Source organism: Oxyura jamaicensis, chromosome 10 (genome assembly GCF_011077185.1).
Source record: "Oxyura jamaicensis isolate SHBP4307 breed ruddy duck chromosome 10, BPBGC_Ojam_1.0, whole genome shotgun sequence".
Classification (NCBI taxonomy): Eukaryota; Metazoa; Chordata; class Aves; order Anseriformes; family Anatidae; genus Oxyura; species Oxyura jamaicensis.
The window spans coordinates 9,253,201-9,267,176 of record NC_048902.1 but is presented as its reverse complement, the minus strand read 5'-3'; the positions used below and the strand labels follow the sequence as shown (position 1 = coordinate 9,267,176).

The window sequence follows — 13,976 nt, the reverse complement described above, 5'->3', positions numbered from 1 at the left end:
GAACCTCCCCCAAGCCCCCCCTCAGGGCGCCCCCTGACCCCCGCAGACCCCTCCAGGCCGCTCCGGCCGCCCCCCCGGGCCGCCCCCAGCCCCCAGCCCCCCCCCGGCCCCCCGCTCACCGCCGCCGGGCCCCGCAGCGCCCCCGGGTAAGGCCCGGCCCGGCCCGGCCCCCCGTAGCCCTCGGCACGCTTCCGCTTCCGCTCTGGCCACCCCGCGCCGCTCTGGCCGCTCCTCTCGTTGGCCCGGAGGTTAACCCCGTACGCGCCGCGGGGGAGGCAAGGGGGAGGCTCCCAGTGCCTCGCGGCCTCCGCGGCCCCGTAACGGCAGCCCCGCGGGGCAGGGACCGCGGAGCCGCTTGGCTCGGTGCCCCTCCTCAGGCTCCTGGCCTCCTGCCAGGCTCTGGGCAGCGGATAGGGGCTGAACTGGGTGCTGTGGGTGCGACCAGCGAGGCCTCTAGCCGGGCGGAGGCCGGCCTCCACGCCTCCACGCCTCCACACCTCCGCACCTCTCAGCCTGCGCTCCCCTCCCGGAGCCGCCTCCGCTCCCCAAGGCCCCAGCCACGCTCCTCCGGCCCCGGGACCCCCCTGCGGCAGCGCAGGGCGAGGGGCAGAAGGTGCCCTAAGCAAGGCCGGCGGCCTCCGAGCAGAGCGAGGGACCCACTGGGCCCCCCAAGGGGCGACCGCGGCCCGCCGAGAGGCTCTGGTGGTGCTGGGCATGGCCCGCACCGGCCTGGAGGCCGATCACCTGCACCACGACGAGCGGCGAAGGCAGCTCCCGCTGTGGCAGGGGAGGACGGGCTGGCTGCAGCCAGAACCGTGGGCTCCCCCAGACTCGGTCTCCCCAGCGTCGGTCTCCACGGCGTCGGTGTGTTGGGAGAGGCGGGGGGCAACGGAACCTGATGTAACAGAACGGGCGGTGGGGCCGTGCCCCCGGCATGCACGGGTGCCTCGAGGTAGCCAAAGGTGTGACCTCCAGCGTGACCTCCGCGGGGCTCCTGAAAGCCCCCAGAAAGCCCCATGCTATTTATTTATTTTACTGGAAGTACCAAAAAAGCCCTTCACACCCTTCCCATGGCCGCAAAAAGCAGAGGGAGAGGCGCTGCCTCCACCCGCGCGGTGCCTGCACGGCTGGGAGCAGAGCCATGCTAAGGGGGGCAGCGGGGCCTTGGAAATTTTGGGGCCAAACGGGCTGGAAACCAGCTTCTGCCCAACTTCAGAAGCGTCACAGCTTGCTCAGAGCATTTTGTGAAGCCTTCCACCTGGAAGGCGGAGCAGCGGTGTGAGGTTAAAGCTGCTGCAGCCATCAGCAGAACAATACGCGGGCAAATTTCCACCATTTACCTGGGCAGACCCGCCCCCACACAGCTGCTGTGTGTCGCCGCGTGTAAAGCTCCCGACGGCGCGAGGCACGGCTGGCTCGGTCCCCCCGCGAAGCAGCGCGGCCCCAAATCACGCTCGCAGGGTCACGGTGTGAAGAGGTAGAAGTTTATTGGAATATAAACATTCAGATAACGTGTAAGATAGAAAAAACCCAACAACAACATATACAGACACTTGTTGGAAGGAGACGTTGAGGTATTTATCCACCGCCTAGGCTATCACATTTTTTTTTTTTTTTTTTTTTTTTTTTTTTAGTTTTATTTATGTCTTTTAAATAGGTAAGAAAACTAGTAGCAAGGCTGCTGCAGCTGTTTGGTGAGAACAATCCGATCTGAATCCGCTTGGAGCGCGCACGGCGGCCAAAAGGACGCGGTGTAAACCCCGCACGTGCGCCGGGGGCGAGGAGCGGCAGCGCAGCCTCCCCCGGCCTCTTCCCCCGTCCCCGAGCCTCTGCCCTCGCCTCCCCACAGCGAGCTGCAGGAGGCTGAGCAGGGTGGGTGTAATCCCCACCCGCTCTGAAGCAGGAGCGCCTTAGCAGCTGGGGGCTTTTTCTTTTTCTGTTTTCTTTTTTGGCTGCTCGCTGTGAAACCTTCGCTGGTCTGGAGCTCGAAGAGAAGCAGACGCACTGCCGAGCAGAACGCTCCCCGCGAGGAACGGTCCGGCCCGCAGTGTCAAAACCCCTGAGTACTATACAATCCAACACGCTTGAGTGAAATGAATCGGAGCCGGGGGGAGGCCGAGCCTCTGCCCTCGCCTGGCCTCCCCCCGGCCCCCCGCTCCTCCACCCCCTCGCTGCTGCTGGTTTCTCTAACCCTGTCCCCGCGGCCTGGCAGCTCAGCAGGAGACCTGGAGCTCGGCCAAACGCGCGTCAAGCCGGGCGCCAGAATCAAACCCAGGCCAGGGGAAGGGTTCCTCTTCACAGTCTGAGTGGTCCCCGTCAGCGCGGAGCGACGAGGGACCGGGTATGGTTGCAGCTTATTTTACTGAGGTATCTGTTACGCATCCCGACTTGTTTCTTTCCCTGAATCGGATACAAAACAATCTGTTAGTCCCTGTCTATTTCCAGTCTAGTTGTGTAAAGCTTATAAACATTAATACTCTAGTAGTGTCAAAGCTGTTTAGCAGTTCAGTGATTCGAGTGCCTTTCTGTGCAAGAAAACACAACGTTAGCAGGTGATACATAAGCAAAAACACCCATTACTAACCTCTGCTCCCCAGGACCAGAGAAGAAAGCATAAGGAAAAGCCAAAAGTCCCCCAGTCCCACTCTTAGGAAACAGCCCCCAAACCCACCCCCCATCTCCAAAAAAAAAACCAAAACTAACCAAAAGAAAAAAAAATAAAGAACAGTCTGAATGAGTCAGAGTCTGGAAAATCCTCTCTGAGTGGAGACAATGAAATGCCTCGGAGGTGTGCGGCCAAAGAGCAGCTCTGCTTCCCCACTGAAAGCAAGCGGAGGTGGGACATCGTGGAGCAGAATCCATCCCAGGACATGCGCCTTCGCTGTCGCTCCCTCCCTCCCGGTGCAGATAACTCGGGCCGTGTTACATAAACTGGCATCCAGGCAGCGGGGGCCTCTTGCGAGCGGAGCTCCCGCCTGTGGCCGTGCAGCCTCGCCCAAGGGATGGGGCCATCCCTGCACCTGGGCTCCGAGCAAGGAGAAAAGCCCAGATGGCTGCCGCGAGCTCACTGCTGCTCTGAGGACGGGCAGGCAGCCGGCTGAGCAGTGCCGGGGGATTAAAAGGGACGAGATGAAGTTTGGGAGCTGACAGGAAGGCAGCTGTCCCTCTGCGGAACGCAGCAGCAGGGGAGCAGCGCCACGGGGGCTGGAGGTGGGAGTGAAGGACGCTTCTTGGCTGGGCTCTGGCCCTGCACCGGGCAGGAGCAGCCTGTAACTGCCTCGAGCGTGGGGAGCCGAGCGCCCCCGGCTCACCCGACGAGCAGCGACTGGCCCCGCGCTCCTCCGCTCGCTCCGAGAGCAGGACAGCAGCACAGCCAGGGCTGCGTGCTGTCAGGCCTCGTAGGCAACAAAAGAGCAACCCGGGTCCATAAATACGGACGTGCTGCAGGCAGCCAGAGCTGTGCGTTTGCTGGGGGGCACGTGGTGCCTCACCAGTAACACTCCAGGAAACTTCGGGTTTTTTACAAGCTGAACCTCTGGAGTTTTAACATGGTTTTCACTTAGATTGTGATGCAGCTGCTGGCTTGGGCGCTTCTCACGCGGTTTGGTAACACCAGCAGCGATGCGCAGGTGAAAAACAAGAGGAACAAGTTATGTCGGTGCCTCTCACGACAGCTAACGTAAGGCAGCACCCACAGGGCTTAGTCTGGTAGCGAGGGCAGAATTAGCTGTGCTGTCTGCACCCAGCGAGCCCGGGAAAACATCCACAAAGCCATGCCCCGACCGAGCAGGCTGGATCTCGGCCACAAGACCAAGCTCTGCTTTGAGGAACCACCTTCCTACGAGGGGCCAGGGAAATCTGTAGTGTTGGCAGGGCTGTCGCCTCCCGGCTGCGCTACGCAGCTCTGCCACGGGCAAGCACAGGTCACGGGATGGAGAAATCCAGCAGGGCCTCTGCAGACAGCCTCCTGTCCGAGGCGAAGGGCGGGTCCGCTAACTCAGCTGCCGCCCCTGCCCTCTGTTCCTACCTCTACCTGTCCTGTGTCGTGCGCATGTCCTGGGACGGGGGTGCCCAGCGTGTCTCCTGGCTAGCCTAAAGGATGGGGAAGCCGCTGCTCCTTCGCTCAGCTTTGTTTGTTTTTTTTTCTGTCTTTGGTGCTACAATTAAAAAAAAAAAATAATAAACACAACGTCAGCAAAACCACATATATATATATAAAAAACCAAGCGATAAGATATGCCAATACTTCCTGAAGAGGTTAAAAAAAAACAACCCCAAACAAACAAACAAACAAACGCCCCAACAACAAGTACATATCTGAGGTATTTCATCTGCTCAAAAAAACCTGACTCGGGCCCGGAGGATGGGAAGGACGTCACCAGGGCAGGAGGGATGGTGCTCGGATCTGACCTCCGGGGGGGAGGATGTGTGCGGGACGGCAGGAGGAGAGGGGACACAGCGAGGCCACGCGAGCAGGGGCTGAGCTCGCACACCGGGTCTTGTGTCAAGGGGGGCAGAGGATCAAACCCAAGCGAAAACAAGTTCAGGCTGTCAGGGTAAATGTCAGCGGGATGAGCTCCCCAGGGGCAGACAGACAAGGTCGAGGGCATTTAGAACTTGGCTGAAAGCCTGAAAAAGGCAACGACAGTAGGGAACGGGCCAGCACCAGCCAGGAGAACAAAGCAGCTGAGCGAGAGGGGGTTTTTCTGTGTCTGGGGGGTCCTTCCCTTGCGGCCAAGACCTCCGAAAGGGGGGAAGGAGGTTCATCAAGTCTCTCAGGTCTCCACAGGCAAGGACCGTGGGCCCGAGGGGAGGGCTGGAGCACGGCAGAGCCTGAAGAAAAGCGAGGAAGCTCGCCTGCTCGGCAGCCGCGAGCCCGGCAGGAGAGCGGCAAGGCAGCCTGCCGGCCGTTCAGATTGTCAACACACTGGGTTGTTTGGTGGGAAGAGCCCGCGTGGCCGCTGGTTCAAGGAGAACCCCGCTTCCCTGCCCCGGCTCCTTCCACCTGCCTTGGTGACGTCTCGGCCATCTCTCGACCCGCCGCTCCTAGAGACGATCCCTGATTGAAAAACGCCAGGGGTGCCCCCTCTCCACGTCCCACGCCCAACGGGAACACGGCAAACCCCGGGAGGAGGAGGAGGAGGAAGAAAACGGAAGAGAAAGGGAGGAAGAAAGGGGAGAAGGAAGGAAAAGGCTGGACAAACGGACGATGAAGAACAACTCGCTGGCGTGGAAAGGTTTCAGCATCATCATCTTGCCGTCGGCCAGCCGCAAAGCAGGTTCCTTGAGATGAGGTAACGTGTGCGACTCCTTCCCGGCTCGCTCCCCGCCGCGAGCAGAGAGGGAGAGCTGCCGGGGGCCAGTGTGAGACAGCGAGCGCGGCCGTCCGTCAGAGAGACCAGCTGGTGGAGGGCTCTGCGCCGGGCGTTCCCCGCGATGAGGTAGGGCTGGGGGAGCAGTGGGAGCTGCTGCTGCTGCTGCAGGAGCTCTGCGTGCTGGAGCCCGCAATGAGATGGACGACTGGCTTCTGGGCAAAGAGCACTCCTGCAAGGCACGGGGAGGGAAGAAGGGTTACGGGGTGACACAGCTCGGGAGGATACGGTAGAGAGCAACCCCAAAGGCTTCACCCTAACAGAAGGGGACCCAGTGCAAGGCCAGCAGGCTTTGAGGCAGATCAGAGCATCAGTGATGGCAACGATACAGGAGGGGTACACCGGGACTTGCTCTGCCAGCCCCTGCCGTGGGATCTTTTGCTTGCAGAAGACTGGAAGATCCCAAATGGCTTCAACACCTCTGGAAGGAGCAGCACCAGGTCTCCCATGTGGGCTTTGTCACATAAACGTGACCTGCACAAGTCAAATGGCTGGTGCTGAGTACAGGGACAGCAACTCTTGCTGCCCTACAGCATGAGGAGAAGCTGAGTCAAGCTGCTCCTGAACAGAAGGGGCACAATGCTCCTTCCTGCTAACACTCAGTTCAGAAGTTCCCTCTCTGGAGCAGCTGGATTTCTCACCAGGTTCCCTCCTCCCTGCCACAGCAAAATGCCACTTGGGGACTGCCAGCAAAATGCTTCCCCTCAAGAGCAGAGATCACGGCAGAAACACGAATGACATTACAGCAACAGCTCCTCGCACAAACAGAAAATCACCGAGAAGCAGCATTCAGGAGCACTGAGATTTAGAAAACAGCAACCACCACCACCCCCAAAAGGAAGGAGCATTCATCTTGACCAAAAAGAAAACAAATCAGCTCCTGCTGAGCTTTCTGAGCCGGGCGAGCTGTATGCTGTGCTTTGGCAAACGGCCAGCTCCCGGCAGCACGCCCCCCCTCCGCACAGCCCACTCAGCATCCCCGCACGTCCCCGGGGAGCGGCTCCTCCTCACCAGCATAAATCGTGCCGTTAATCTCCACCGACATGTTGATGCTCCCAATGCCGTTAGGTGACAGGTTCAGCGCTGCCGCCGCCGCCGAGTCCGGTTTGTCTTCTTTCCAGAAAAGAAAAGACAAAGTTAGAGAGGAACTACACCATCTCCTGCGCTATCCAGAGCTGATCAGATACCTACACAGCCCTCCTTTTGGCTCTTCTCTGACGAGGAAAAAAAACACTCTCAGTCCCCTTACAAGGGTGTTTAAGTGCCCAGGCATGAGCTGCACGTGGGCTGAGATCCCACTGAAGTCCCTGACTCGGGCCGAATCAACAACCCCTCCACAGAAGAAGCCACCAGCACACGAGACGTGTTTACATCGGCTGGATTGTGGCCAGGTTCGCAGCAAAGCTGGGGCGCAGGCAGAGCCCAGAGCCGTCCTCTGGGGTGGGGATTTCTCAGGGAGCTGCTGCCACTTGCGGTGTGCCGAGCTCCGGCTGCAGCAGCTCCAGCGGCCGCTGGAGGGGGACTGCCTGAAGCATGACGGGCTCAAACCCAGGACGAGCACGCTCGGCTGCCCCCAGAGCATGTGAAATCCGTTTTCTCTGTCCCTTCCGCACAGACAGCCCTTTCTAAGGCATCCCAGGCAGTTCTGGAAGTGGCAGTGCAGAGCAGGGATCCCCTCTGCTCCAATGCCCAAGGGGAGCTGAACATCAAACCTTCCTGCATGCTTCTGAACCCTCCAACCAAAACAACCTGAGCGTGAGCCTGGGATTGCTCCTCCACGCTCATGAACTCAGCCTTAGTTTGCACAGTGCCATGGTTACCGGCCCCCCAGTGTTGGTTTTGGGGCATTGTGCTATTAAAGCAGGGAGAGACGGTGGAGACAGTCTGCCCAGGCTGGGGCATTGCATGCAAAGCGCGTGTTTGGAGCTCCTTTCCCGTCTGCTGGGACAGCAAGGTGCTGTCCCTGTGAAGAATGCAGAGGGCTTTGTTAACGATTAACCCAAACGGTCCTACCAAGCTAGGGTGAGCTCGTGCGCTGCTTTTCAGCAGTGCCTCCCAAAGCACTTTACAAAGCACAGCATTATTTTTATTTCGCAGTTGGGAAATTTAGGGCCTGAAAGACAGCACAGACTTGCCCAGTCCCCTAAGGAAGGTGGGAAGAGCATCACTGATCCTGCTGAGGGCTCAGTCCTCTGCCTGTTACTGATCGTGGAAACTGAACTGATGCTAGCCTTTTGATCTAGGAAGTTCAGCATGAAGAGGAAAAAAATGAAGTGAGGTGAGGGAATGAAGGTTACTTGATAAAACTTGTATTCCTCTTTACTCACTTCTTTTAACATGGAAGTGAAGCTGAGGTGGATTTGCAGCTGTTGGGACTTACAGTTTGAGGTCTTGATCCCATTTACCTCTCGCCAAGTGTCTCCGTGAAGCATATCACTGCTAGCAAAAGCCTCAAGAATGACTTTTCCCCTTCTTCTAAGCAGTGCCAAACTTGCCCAGCCTTGTGCCTCCATGCAAATGGAGGCTTAACAGGGCCCCGAGACCTTTAATTTGAATGGATCAAAAGGTTCAGAGGAAACAGCTGTTGGGACTGAGCCTCTGCCGTCCAGCGGAGCGCAGCCCCAGGACAGGTAGGGAGCCGTGGCATTTATCAGCTTTTGAAGCCACTCTGCAACAGTATTGATTCTGACAACGTGACCTTTACGGGGTGACTCCCCTTTCACAGAGCATTTCAGGAGGGTATTTCCCTGGCCACGAATGCTGCTTCTCTCTGACCTCCTAACCCAGCCCTGCCAGTTCTCTGCCTGCAGGCTGCGGCAGATGCTGGCAGGAACCACCTGACCCGCTAAAAGCTCTGGGACGCGTAGGGCCCCCTGCAGATACACAGGTCTTTGTAGCCTCCCCATCACACCTGCCAAAGGGATTCCTAAACGCTGGGCATCTCTCTCCCCTAACTGCCACCTGTACAGAGAGAGCTGTCACCTCCAGGATCAATTCAGAAGGTTCCTGACGAGAAAAGGACAGGAATTAATTCCCTGCAGCACAATCCTGGATGAGGGCAGGGCTGGGGAAAGCACGCTCTGCTTGAGGAGCTGAGCACCTGGCACAGGACCAGGCTTCCCCTCTCCAAAGGTCATCTTAGTGACCGCATAAGCTTCCTGACCACACTTAGGGCAGTTCTGCATCCGGGCTGGGTTATGCACCATCAAAAAAAGAGTAAGAAGGGCAGCTGTAAACTCTAACAAAACATTTCTCTGGTTTAGCTTGGCAGTTCCTGTGCTCCGTTTTAGTAACTCCGTGACACAGACCTCTGCCCAGTGCGCAGAGACGGCCAAGAGGTGTTTGACAGCCTGGACTGGACGCAGCAGCCTGCAAAGACCCTTCGTGTACCTAGAGGTGCATCTTACCCTTGCCATTGATTTTGATTTTCATGGGGATCTGCCGCGCCATGCTGAAGAGGTTGCGCTGCAGAGCCTGCTGGACGAGCCGCTGCTCCTCCTCCGTCATCCGCGAGACCTTCTTCTCCGGCGGCTCCCCGGACTCCAGCCGCTCCCTCAGCTGCTCCAGGGTGGCCGTTCTCGCTGCCACCGTTGCCTGCTGGCTAGCCAAGGTCACCGGCACAGCGATGCGATTTGGCATAGACACAGTCAAGGGCACACCGTCGCCTAGAGAAGGACAGAGGCACTTAGTCTCTCCCGCAGCCCTTCCTAAAGCAGGCGCACACAAAGGCTCGGCTGCAGGCAGAATATTCCACGTATCCTCACCCACCCAAGCCCCGTTACTCTCCAATCCAACTTAGTCTGGGTGGGCGAAATGGCAACTAACTGCAACAACCGCGTTCCTCTGCCCGTAACGCAGCCACCCTCTGCCGCGGGCGCAAAGCTGACCTTTTCTGACAGCTGCTGCTGGAGACACGCGAGGATTGCTGGTCCCGCTGCCGGGCGCGACGCCGATGATCGGGAAGCGGATCTTTGGGGGAGACAGGAGGGAAGGAGGCCCCGTGGCGGTGGGCGAGTAGCTGAACAAGGAGGAGCTGTAGCTTGGCCGCCTGCCTTCCCGCCTGTTGCCGTCGATCGCAGCCTGCAGCTCAGCGGGAGAGCTGAGGGACTTCTTCTCGCATTCGTAGGCGTACAGGTACTTCATATACCTGGGGGAAGGGCGAGCACAGGGAGACTCAGGCAAGTTTCTCAACAGAGCACAAAATGACAGGCTGCAGCACCCACTGGGTCGTCCAGGCAGACTTTCAGACCGAGGTCCCCTGCAGATTTGGAGTCTTTGCATCTCACGACCGCTGCTGCGCTTGTCGTGTTATGTTTGGGTTTGGGTGTGAGGCACAGCTCTCATGAAGGAAGCACGTGGCTGCAGCTAAAATTTTAACCAATAAGATCTTGAACCATAACACCAGCAAGGAGGGTGATCTAGGAGTTACCTTGTCCAATTTGCACTGGGCAGCACCAAACCTATCGCTTTTGCTGAGTTCTGCCACACAAATTTGCAGCAAGCAGTCTGTTTGTACCAAAGGCTGGGGGAACAGCACGGAGCTCCCCTCCCTGGGACTCCACAGCTCTAAAAACTAAGAGCTAACAGCTCTTTAGAGAGTTACCAGCTCTAAGAACTGCTTCATTTTTACTGGGGTGTGGATTCCCAGCGTCCAGCCTCGCACGCTCTAGTCACTGGACAGAAGTGCTGCTTTGCCTCGTTGCTTAAACTCTGCAGTAGGTTTAATTTACTGCTTATTCTACTTTTTCTTCCTTTTGGCTTGCCTAATCAATGCGAGGTACAGGCCAGAAAAGCAAGCCTCACAGCAGGCAGGCACTAAATGCGAGTTTCCACAGCTTAGCAGTGATGACGTGAAATGATGGAGTTGATGCCTACACAGCAGCAGCCCCCTGCCCGCTCACGGTGCCGAGGGGGACAGAGCAAGAGACCCTCCTTGCCCCGAGGGGTTCAAGTCCCAGGGAACAAGGTCGCGGTGTGTTAGTGCTGGGAGGGAAGGGGAGGGCGTTCAGGAAGGATCACTGCTCAGCAAAACAAGAGAAGGGATAGAAAGGGAAAACTGCAAGCTGTGGGCGAGAGAGGAGGGATAAATAAAGCAGTTCATCAGCCCCTCCCTAGCCACAGAATAGGATGCAGTCTCATTTTTAAGACCTCACTCCCTATTTTGCACTCCCCAGCTCCTGCTCTGCTCCTCTGCATGCTTTTAGGCTCTCCAGACTCACTGGGTTCGAAGCGTGAACGCGGCGCTGGTGATGGAGGTGGGCAGATTAAGGCCTTTGGTGATCTCCCGCCAGATCTTCTTGTTGATGATTTCCACCAGCCCTCCTTTCTCGGTCACCAGTTTGTAGAGCATGTAAAGGTCCAGGATCTGCTTTGCCATGATGGGGATCCGATTGATGGGAGTTCCTGCGGGGAAACAGCAGGGAAGAAAACATGGAGGGAGAGAGGAAACAAGGCCGCGAAGGCTGGCGGGTTGGAGCTATCGATCTTCTTTCTAATAGGAAAGTCAGGCAACTCTATTTGTAGCCTGACTTGAGGCCCCTCTACGGGTGAGTAAATGAGCCAGAGAAGTGTAGCTACATGGCACGTCCTTTTCATGAAAAATCCTTTCCTGTAGGCAAAAGCAATTATCAGACAAATAATAACCTGCAGCTAAGAGCAACTTCTCAAATAGGAGAGGGGAAGTGGGGACTATTCAATCCTAGGGGCGAGGGAGCAGCACAGAGGAATCATTTTTTATGAGCTCCCAGGGCAATCTCAGATAAAATCTGGATTGCTTGTGCTCAGGAAGGGGCCGAGCGGCCCGGCAGCTCGAGCTGCTCACGCACTGGGACTCTGCTCCCTCGCTCCCCAGGATTTGCTCGGGAAGAGCCAACAAAAAGGGGACGTGACACTCAGCAGCATCTCCCTCCTCCACGCACATTTACCTCCGTCCTCCCTCCCGAGCAGGCGCTCAGCTCGGGATTCTGCTCTTACAAAGCATTTCCATCGTCCCACGAGCTCCCAGGTGACGCCCCGCTGCGGGTACGTGGCCCTCGGTGGCGAATGCCAGCCGGGAGCAGCAACTTGTTGCACGGTGGGGAGGGTGCAGGTGAAAAAACGAAGGGTGTAACGGGGCATCGGCGACTGCAGGCACTGTGTGACTGCATCCCCATCGTTTTTAACCCGATAGCGCCCTTTTGGCTGCACCTTTCAGCCCTCCAGGGTCTGAAAAGGTCAAACGATGAGATTTAGAGAAGGAGGGGAAAGGGGAAAAAGATGCTGATGCAGCAACCCTTTCATTTTGCCTAGGAAATACTGTCCTGGATCAAAGAGCGGTCCATCGGAGGTCAGTATCCTGTCGACCACAATGCCCAGCACCAGCCGTTACAGGAAAGCCGGCGAAACGCCGTAATGGACAATTATGGGATACCCAACCCACAGGGGAGGCTCCTGCCACTGCTCATCAGCCAGCGAGCCGCTTAATGCCCCGGAGCAGAGCAGTTTATGGCCCTTATAAATGGGTTTTATTCTGCTTAGTGAAAAGGAGCTCAGCGAGCTCTGCAGATGTCCTCATTATACATGTAAGTGTAATTTTTTCCCCCCTTTCTTTTTGAAGCCTATTACGCATTAGCTCACGGCACCAATTCCCACAGGTTAACGAGATGCTGGATAAAAGCAGAAAACTTCTTCAGCTTTCAAAGGGCGGCCTTCAATTTCACCCAGTCACCAACCCTTAAACGTAAAGAGCAACCCGATCAGGCTCAGCCCGCGCGCCCCGTCACTTTATCTCTCTCATATCCTTTTTTCCTTGACTAAACTGCCCCTTCCCTGGCCACAAAGCTGCCATCCACCAATGCGTCAGATCCTCTTCCTGCATTTCCCATGCGACAGCTCCCCGCGGGAGCAGAGGAGGGTCCTGACTGTTGGAGGCCTTCTGGCTCCAGCCGGAGCCGGTCCCCTCCCGAAACGTCAGCCCGTGTAGACGCAACCCTCACTTCGCTTCGCTTTCTGCCCCGGCACCATTTTGTCTCGGCGCGTCGCAAGGAGGCTGGGAGCGATCATGTTACCAGCCCCAAGTTATCATCCATCAGCCGGGCTGCAGCAACCAGTCACACCCAGCCCGCTCCGAATGCAGAAGCAGGGAAATATTTGTCTCAAAGGACCCCAGAAAGAGCTAGGACTAGCTCTTCCCACCCCCAAAACCTCCCTTCAGCAGCAGTTCAGCGTTTGTGCCCTGGCAGCAAGGGAAACCAGAACATCCCAACAAGGGAAATCACCAAGAAAACGATTTGGGGCAAAGCCCAGGCACTGCCGGGCAGGGTCGAGACCCTTTCCTCCGGCAACCCCGCCGCCACCCACTCGTCCCCAGTCCCATTTAGCAAAGGGCATTAGCTGGTCCAGGAGGGACTTTCGTCCAGGGACCAGATGGGGAGTGAAAGGGGTCACGTGTACGGCTCCTCAAGCCGCTAACGTGGAAGCAAAATTAAAAACCTACTTTTTAAAATGCTCCATTTATCCTCATCAGTTTTAGCTTTTTCGAGACCTCCTCACCTCAGCAGCTGAAAACGTAAAATTATCCACATGCTCCTGTGACAGACGCTCCCTACACGGGTGGGAAATAAGGGCTTCCACCCATGTCCAGAGAGCCTGCTCGCAGCTGGAGTGGAGGCAGCACTCAAAGCTGACCTCTCGTCCTCACGTTACCACCCTTTGACACCCTCCCTTCCTGCAGTTTTCTTTTAAACAAGACCCACGGCCTGAAGTGCCCCAGAATTTAACCAGCAGTTCCGTAACCCAAGCTAAAACCCATCTATTTTTTTTCTTCTTTAGTTTCCTTGAGCAGGCTGAAGCATTTTACAGCAGGGACACGACTTCCATCCTCCCATGCTCCTGCATGGAGACGCACTCACTTTCCTTCTGAGCTTTCCCTTAGGTGGAGACCACTCCAAGGAACACCCTCGGGTACGGGACGAGTGAGCCAGGCGCGATTTGCATCCCGCGCCCCGTGAATTCCCTGTATTCCTCACCGCCTCGGCCCGTTTCGCAGGACCTGCCCGCGAGCGGAGCTGGGAAACCAGGACGGGCTGCTCGTGGAGCCCCCTCCTCCCCCAGCCCAGCTCCGAGGCGATAAAGTCTTTATTGGAAACCCCCAGCGCTCCAACAGGAAGGGCTGAAAAACGAGTGCCATGGGACGGCTGGATGCTGAAGGCGAGCGGATCCTTTCACAGGCGGCTGCGAGGCTTGTCAGGGGCCGTGATGGATTACTGTCATCTGGCAGCATCAGGATTAATGATCCGGAGGTCAGAGGGGAGAATTCCAGAGGGAAAGGTCAGCAGCCGGGGGCACAGTGTAAGACTTGTTGCCTTTTGATGGCAAACTCATTTTACTGTACTTTCAAGCTTGGGCTTTGCCGGCTCTCAGAAATGCTCCATGCACCACGCCTGCAAAGAGCCGGAAGCCTTGCTCAGCTCCAGAAGGGGCTGGGGAAGGTGGGTGGCTCCTCTCCTCGGAGTTTTCCTGGTAAACAACTTGTTTTCCTTTAAGCAGAACCCCAGCTAGGCAAGCAATGCAAGCGTGGGCCATCCCTGCAAGGCAGCAGCTGGGGCGGGGGGACACGGAGTCGGC

General features: G+C 57.2%; 2 protein-coding genes across 2 annotated transcripts in view; both read right to left on the bottom strand.

Moving 5' to 3' along the window:
* The window catches only part of CLK3 (CDC like kinase 3), an 8,048-nt gene extending 7,875 nt beyond the window's left edge, over positions 1 to 173 (bottom strand). Inside the window, exon 1 of the mRNA XM_035336107.1 lies at positions 120 to 173. The gene's annotated coding sequence lies outside the window, so the exon portion shown is untranslated. The remainder of the gene's footprint in view (positions 1 to 119) is intronic.
* A 4,018-nt stretch (positions 174 to 4,191) lies between these two features.
* The window catches only part of ARID3B (AT-rich interaction domain 3B), a 29,913-nt gene continuing 20,128 nt past the window's right edge, over positions 4,192 to 13,976 (bottom strand). The window contains exons 5-9 of the mRNA XM_035336069.1: positions 10,592 to 10,775; positions 9,260 to 9,519; positions 8,780 to 9,037; positions 6,384 to 6,485; positions 4,192 to 5,544 (exon numbers count right to left, since the gene is read on the bottom strand). Of these exons, the coding sequence (XP_035191960.1) occupies positions 5,390 to 5,544; positions 6,384 to 6,485; positions 8,780 to 9,037; positions 9,260 to 9,519; positions 10,592 to 10,775 (959 nt within the window). The 3' untranslated portion in view covers positions 4,192 to 5,389. The remainder of the gene's footprint in view (positions 5,545 to 6,383; positions 6,486 to 8,779; positions 9,038 to 9,259; positions 9,520 to 10,591; positions 10,776 to 13,976) is intronic.